The sequence below is a fragment of the Bidens hawaiensis genome, unplaced genomic scaffold (genome assembly GCF_021521415.1).
Source record: "Bidens hawaiensis isolate Kalapana, Puna unplaced genomic scaffold, B.hawaiensis_p1.1 tig00013078_1, whole genome shotgun sequence".
Classification (NCBI taxonomy): Eukaryota; Viridiplantae; Streptophyta; class Magnoliopsida; order Asterales; family Asteraceae; genus Bidens; species Bidens hawaiensis.
In genome coordinates this window covers 46,826-54,292 of record NW_027492103.1, presented here as the reverse complement: position 1 = coordinate 54,292, position 7,467 = coordinate 46,826, and the positions used below count along the sequence as shown (strand labels likewise).

At 38.2% G+C, this 7,467-nt stretch overlaps 1 protein-coding gene and 1 pseudogene across 1 annotated transcript; both read left to right on the top strand.

Annotated features, from left to right (window-relative positions):
* The first annotated feature begins 254 nt into the window (after nt 1-254).
* Nucleotides 255-1,746, top strand: LOC143543192 (ubiquitin-conjugating enzyme E2-23 kDa-like). Its single transcript, XM_077035561.1, has 6 exons — nt 255-359; nt 456-535; nt 854-968; nt 1,054-1,106; nt 1,201-1,329; nt 1,412-1,746. Exons 1-6 carry the CDS (start codon nt 316-318, stop codon nt 1,540-1,542), a joined length of 552 nt encoding a protein of 183 aa, XP_076891676.1. The 5' UTR covers nt 255-315; the 3' UTR covers nt 1,543-1,746.
* A 3,061-nt stretch (nt 1,747-4,807) lies between these two features.
* On the top strand, nt 4,808-6,461 carry LOC143543191 (BTB/POZ domain-containing protein At5g41330 pseudogene; annotated as a pseudogene).
* Nucleotides 6,462-7,467: the final 1,006 nt, after the last annotated feature.

Genomic DNA, 7,467 nt, shown 5'->3' with positions numbered 1-7,467 from the left:
GATAGTAAAAACCCAAGTAACGTACTCACATGAAACACCAAGTCTCTCCCTAATCACCCCACCACCAGCTCATTCCTTTACAATATATAAATATATAAAGATCATATAATAAAGTTTAATACTAAAATAAAAAAGTAAGTGTTTTAGGAGAGAGTGAGTCATTGATGGTTGTCTGAACCGCCTTAAAGAATCCTCATCTCCTTTACCCGCATGCCATTCATCTTAATACTTTCTGCAACTAAACAAAACAAAACAAAACAATCCACTCATTCATTCTTTCGTTCAATCATCTGCAATCACCAAAAGAAAACAATAATGTCTTCACCTAGCAAACGCAGAGAGATGGATTTAATGAAGCTGTAATATTAATATTATTATTATTTATAAACCTTTGATCAATAATAATAATAATAATAATAATCTTGTGGTTGTTGTTTTTGTTAATAATTAACTAGGATGATGGGTGATTATAAAGTGGAGATGATCAATGATGGTATGCAAGAGTTTTATGTCCAGTTTCATGGTCCTAAAGACAGTAAGTTTACTCATGATTTTATTATTATTTGGTGATCCTAAAGTTTATTGCTTTTTATATCTTTCTTACACTTGAGTTCAAGAATCACCATAAAGTTTGTGTTTTTATGTTAGTTAAGCTTTACCCAATTCAACCCATTTGGGAATTAGGGTTTATATTGTGTTTATATGAAATTGGTATCATTAGATTGTGAAAAATGGGTTCTTTTGATTTGTTGAATCATGTAAATATCGCGAGTGTTTGTTGAGTCATGTGAACGTTGTGTGCGTGTGTGATCGTCGGTTGTAATGCTGACATAATCTTGATTTGGTGAGGCAGGCCCTTATTATGGAGGTGTGTGGAGGATTCGGGTGGAGCTGCCGGATGCATATCCGTATAAGTCGCCTTCGATTGGGTTTATAAACAAGATTTACCACCCGAATGTGGATGAAATGTGAGATTTTTTATTTTTAATTTTTAACGTTAGTTTAGTTAACGGAAGTTTGGTTTTATGAAGGAAAAATACGTGTTTGTTGCAGGTCGGGATCGGTTTGTTTGGATGTTATTAATCAGACATGGAGTCCGATGTTTGGTAGATCATCTTTACCTTTTATTTGTTTATGGTTTTTGTTTTTTCATAAAACTTTCGGGTGGGTTGATGAGGCGTTGTTATGTCGGATCTGCAGATCTTGTGAATGTGTTCGAAGTGTTCCTTCCGCAGCTTCTTTTGTATCCGAACCCGTCTGATCCGTTGAACGGAGATGCCGCATCACTCATGATGCGGGACCGAGCTGCGTACGAGCAAAAAGTCAAAGGTAAGTTTAATTGTTTAATAGAAAAAATTTTGGGGAAAAAAACGGTTTAAACTTTAAACTGACAAAACCGAACCGTTGACAGAGTATTGTGAGAGGTATGCAAAACCGGAGGATGCAGGGGCGGTGCCGGAAGAAAAGTCTAGTGATGATGAAGTGAGTGAAGCTGAATATGGTTCCAGTGATGAAGAGGTTGCTGGCAAAGCTGATCCTTAAATAAATGGTGCACTTTTATTCATGTACATCGAAACTAGTATTTTCGAGTTATAAACATTCTGTGCTTCAATAATTCTTGTAAAAACTTGTTTCTTTTATAACTTGTTGTTTATATGTCATTTATTCCCAAAGTTTGGTGTCATATGTTTTAGTTTTTTCTTGGTAAATAGTTATGGGCCTTAAACGTGTCGGGATGACGGTTTGAAGGGTTTCTGGCTTAACGGTGAACCCAAACACGACCTATTTATTATTTGTTTCGGAGACCTCGGCCCATAGCCGGGCACACTTGCAGTCTTGAATGGATAGTTGATACATGATAGTAATCATAGTTGTCAATAGCGAATAGCGGTATATAGCGACGGGTAACCTATATGCTACATAGCGAATGGCGGTAAATAGTGACCACTATTTCATATTTAGCAATAAAGGAGTAGAAAATTTTTAAGCAAATAATTAGGCTTTATATTTACAAAATAAGCTTTTACGGTGGAACTTGTGGAAGGTGTAGCAACTGTTTGGTCGATAAACAAGCCTTAAAAATAGGTTTTGTAGCGAAGCGGCTATAGACCGCTATATACTAACTATTGGCCATTTTTTATATTAAAAAATAAAAAACATAAAACAAAAAACCCTAAATACCGCTAAATGGCCAATAGTTAGTATATAGCAGTCTATAGTCGCATCGCTACATAGCGCACTATAGCGCCCGCTATCACCGCTATTGACAACTATGATAGTAATGAATATAGTTTTTCAGCGCTAAAGGAGCTTTTAGCCTGGTGGGATCGAGGTATGTATATAGTTGTATTCCTCCATGGATGGTTGATTAAATTACCAAAAATAAGCTTTGATGAAAATGATAAGTTGGTGAGAAGTTATAAGAGGGAAAATTAATCTCATTTCTATAAGTAAATAGTCATATAGGAAACTTAATAATAAGGTACTAAACTTTAAATGTTGACATATTTTAAATCATTTTTTTCTGAAAAAAATCTAAATATGAACTTTTTAGGAAGAACTTAAGCTTTAAAGGGTCAACCTGATTATTAAATGGGCCGTGTTCATGTTAACTTGTTTAATAAACAGATTATACAAGCTAATTGTTTGATGATGTGTTTTTGAGTCTTGTCAAGTTAGAGGTGTAAAAAAACCGCTTTGGTACCGGTTCTATGCAAACCGAACCAAACCAATTTGACAATAAAGTCGGTTCCCAAACCGCTGGTTTTAGGACAGGTTCCTCATGTGATCTACAAAAGCTGGACCAGGTCGAGCTCTCTTGCTCCCAAACTGGTTTCAAACCGGGTCAAACTTGTTTTGACCAGGCTTTGACCAAACCAGTTCGGTTTATAAACCGGCTTGGTTTGAGGAAAAATCGGTTTTGTACTCCTCTATGTCAAGTGTCAAGAATTACTGCTCCTCTAATAATTAGCTTTGTCATTGATACTAGTTATACTTTATTTATCAATCAATGTTTGAAGAACGTATCTACTTATTTTTGCTGAAAGGATTGTGTTTACTGTTTGAATCCGTGTTATCATCTAAGAGAGCCTCGATTATTAATAAAAGTTGTATAGCGTAAGTGTGTGTGTAAATAAAAAAGATTAAATTGTTGGTTCGATTTAAAGCGTCAAAACTAAACCGTGTGACATACAAACCGCTTGACTTGCTTCGTCGAAGTTTCAATAAGTTGTATTCTTAATGTTTATAAACACACCATCTCAACTTTTAATCTACTTAGTTTTTATGTGTTAAGATATCAAGAGCTTATGATTTTCACATGTTTACATAAACTTATAAACAAATACTTAGTACAATTAGATAAAAGTTAACATATCTAAATTACCAAATATTCATTAAACAAATTAGGTAAAATTTTAGTCTTTTCCAATGTGATGTATGGTAGGAAGCCTACGTTCTTCAACACAGACCCATGTTCGATCTTAACAAACAACATTTTGAGGTATCATGGGTAGCTTAATGAATGGGGACCTGGATCTTTGTGATCTCTGGTTCAATCATGAGGGTGTCCGGGTTTTCAAAGGCATTGATTAGTTGGGGCCAGGGGTGGCCTCGGCCCCCTCCGTTTTTTCGATCGGTAGTGTAAAGTTATCCTTTTCGACCGAAATATTTTATACATAGTGTAAATTTACCCGTTTCGACTGAAATTTTGAGGTCGGACCCCTCGGTTTTTTGCTCGATAGTGTAACTTTACCCTTTTTTGCTCGAAAATTTTTATACATAGTGTAAATTCACGCATTTTCGACCGAAATTTTGAGCCTTGCCCCTTCTAGTCTATGAATTTTTTTATACATATTGAGTCCGCCCCCTAGACGTGTATGTCCAAGCTGCGCCACTGCATGTTTTACCATCAGTGAGCCCTTCGGGTGGTGGGTTTTTCCCAAAACTATGGATAACATGAAGACGTTTCAGGACTCCGTACAGCTGAGTTGAGCTAACTAGTAGTCGCATTTTGCCATTGAGTCACATGTATAAAGTACTAAGACAATTCTTTAAAAAAGGTATGTTGGTTTTTATTAGTCTTAACTATCTTCTTTTGGTCGGTGTCGGTCCATACTAACGATGACGGTCCCAACTTTTAACGTATTTGTTCCCAATGGTCTGCGACTAACGAAATCCTAACACCGTTAGTTGCAGATCGCCGGAAAAACTTTTTTGGTCGGAAAAGTCATTTTTTTTCCAGAAAACACCACCCGAACATCGCCAATTGACTCACCACCAACAAACCACCACCACTTGAGCACCACCAACCGTTTCCGGTGATGGTTCTAGGTTTTCGGCGACCTCAATAATTGAGGCTTTTACTAGAAAAAGTCCCTAAAGATCCGATACAAAGGTACAAAGATGTTTGAGACAAAAATGTTGAGTTTTCCAGGAAAACTATATGAGTTTTTCGGCCAAAAACGTTTTTCCGGCGACCTGCAACTAACGGCGTTAGGATTCTGTTAGTCGCAGGCATAAACGTTAAAAGTTGGGACCGTCAACAGTCAATTCGTTAGTGGAGACCGACAGCGACCAAAATGTAATAGTTGGGATTAATAAAACCTAATATACCTAAAAAAAGGTAAATTTTGAGATTTACGTTTGTCCACGTGGACCAATAACATTTACTTTATGTCACAACTTGAACCAGTACACCAATGACTCCAAAACCACCACAAGCCACCTCTGTTTCAGCCAGCATCATCCCACCTGATTCCAAACCCAAACCACCCTTATTGACCCACAATCAAACCCTAATCATTTCTTCCATCTTCTCTCCCAAAACCATGCCACCAATCTCACTAAAGCCTCAACCAAACATTATCACAATTGATGTTGGTGGTCAACTCTTCCAAACCACCTTACAAACCCTAACCCAAGCAGGCACCAACACCCTGTTTTCAAGAAAGAAACCAAAACCCCATTTCTTGACAGAGACCCTGAACTCTTTTCAATCATATTATCACTCCTTCGAACCGGAAATTTGCCATCAAAAGCCAAGCCTTTGAACTCCAAGATATTGTCTTTGAAGCTAAGTTCTATGGTGTCGAACACCTTCTTGTCCAATCCCAATCAAACCCGGCTCAATTCGACCCATTCGATATCGAAAAATCGATCCTTTTGCCACTTGCAGGCAGAGACTCACCTTCTGCTATTGCTGCAACAACTAATGGGTCACTTCATGTCTCCCATGGCAGCAAGATTACATCTTTTGATTGGTCTTTGCAAAGAAAGTCAACCACTTTGACCCACTTCACTGCTATTGATTCTTTGGTATCTTTATCTAATAATATTGTTGCTGCTGGTGCTACTGACTTTTGTGGGCTGCAAATTATTGATCTTGAAAAGGGGTTCGTGAGAAAGACTCTGAATTGGGAGAATGTGACGAAATCGGGTTCGACGGTTCAAGCGATCGGGGCTTCGCCGGATTGGTTGTTCACTATCTTCGAGTCGAGCCGTAGGAATTCAAATTCGGTTTTGGTTTATGATTTACACGACGGTTTTTGAGTCGTGTCCGAAATCGGGCATAATGAAATCTTTGGTGCTGATCTTGATTCCGCGATTCCGTCGACTAAATTGAATTGGATTCCGAGTGTTAATCTTTTAATGGCGTCCGGGTCGCACAGTGGACCGTCTGGGGTTACAGGAAACATTAAGTTTTGGGATGTGAGGTCCGGGAATCTTGTTTCGGAAATTAAAGAAAAAGGTGATTGCTTTTCGGATATTACGGTTTCAGACGCCCTTTTGGCTGTTTTCAAGATTGGGTTAAACTCGGGTGAGGTTTCGTACATTGATTTTAGGTACATTGCAGCTGATGGTTCTTGGAATTGTCTTGGTGATTCGAGAAAAGCGACGAATGTGAAGAAAGAAGGGATTGGCTGCAAGATCGAAAGCCGTGGGAATCAAGTGTTTTGTAGTAAAGAAGGTGAATTGGAGCTTTGGTCTGAGGTGGTAATGGGCTCATCAAGAAGTGGTAAAGAAGAAAGAATCTTTAAGAAAAATGTTTTGGGTCGGTCGAAGGATGTTGACGGAAACCGGATCACGAATTTAGGGTTTGGTGGGAACAAGATGTTTGTTACTAGGAAAGATCAGCAGAGTTTTGAAGTTTGGCAAAGCTCTGTAAGAAGAAGTTGATCATGAAGTTTCATATTTATTGTTTTGTTGGTTGTTTGCTTGCTTGCTTGCTTGTATACATTACATAAAACCCATTTTTTTTTGGCATAGATAAGTATCTAATATCAGTAGGTTGGTGTTCTTGAATCTTGATGTCAAATGTTGGTATATTTTTAGTCTTGTCTTGTTTGGTTATCGGGCGTAGATAACACGTTAAAAGGTGGCCCGTATCGATGACACAAGTTAATAACTTATCAAATAAACGTCTTGTGTAAATATATGGATGTATATAATATGACAGCAATCCAAAACCGATAACATATCAGGGTTTGATGCGAAACGGTCCCTCTTCAATCCGTCTGTTTAAGATTTTTTTTTAAATCAAAAGGCATCATTTCATTAATACTGAACAAAATGATATATAATTATAATATAGAGGCAGGTAAGCGATTATAAATGTTGAAACTAATTTGGATCCGGTTTGGTAGCAACTGGTTTGAGAAAACCGATTTTTCTTTTTGGAGTTACTTTCGAAAGGTGAAGCGTTTTGTATGCGTTTCATGTCATTCAAGTAGTATAAACTATAAAAGCATACGGTCGATTAAAGTAGACTTTCAAGCAAATGGCCGGTTTTCTTTTTGTAGGTGTCAATAACCGCGCCAATGGAAGATTATAATTGACCACATTCAGATGTCATTTGAGAGCGTTTTTGAGAATTGAGAGATTTGAAAATAGTTCCAAATTATAAAAAGTTGTCGGTTTTTCAAACCGGTTTAACACAATCCGGGCCGAATTGTTTCCAACCAGTTAAGATCATTTCCCTTATAAAACCGGTTTGAAACTGAACTGGTTTAACCTAAACCGGTTTCTACTTCCCTGGACCAAAACCGAAAGGATTCAAAACGATGTGGTTTCATGAAAAGTCCAGTTTGTGCTCTATTAAATATTAAAAGGTGAGGGTGTAGGGCCCAATCCATGGGCCCAACTAAATTGGATCAGAGCCTATATATGAGGCCCAAGACAGAGTTGCGATATCACGTCCACTTGTCTGATATAGAGGTGCACAAAATATCCGGTTCCAGACCCGGCCCGGTGTACCTGATCCGGAACCGATTCCTACCCGTTTCCGGCCCACGGGTCGGACCAGGTATAGGATTTCTCCCCGGAACCGGAACACCCGACCCTACCCTATCTGAAACCCAAAAAAACCATGTGAAACTGGTCAAAACCGGGTCAAATACTCAACTATACTCGGAACTAGTTTTGACTTTTGTTGACCATACCCGGAATCGGTTCCTACCCGGTTCCCGG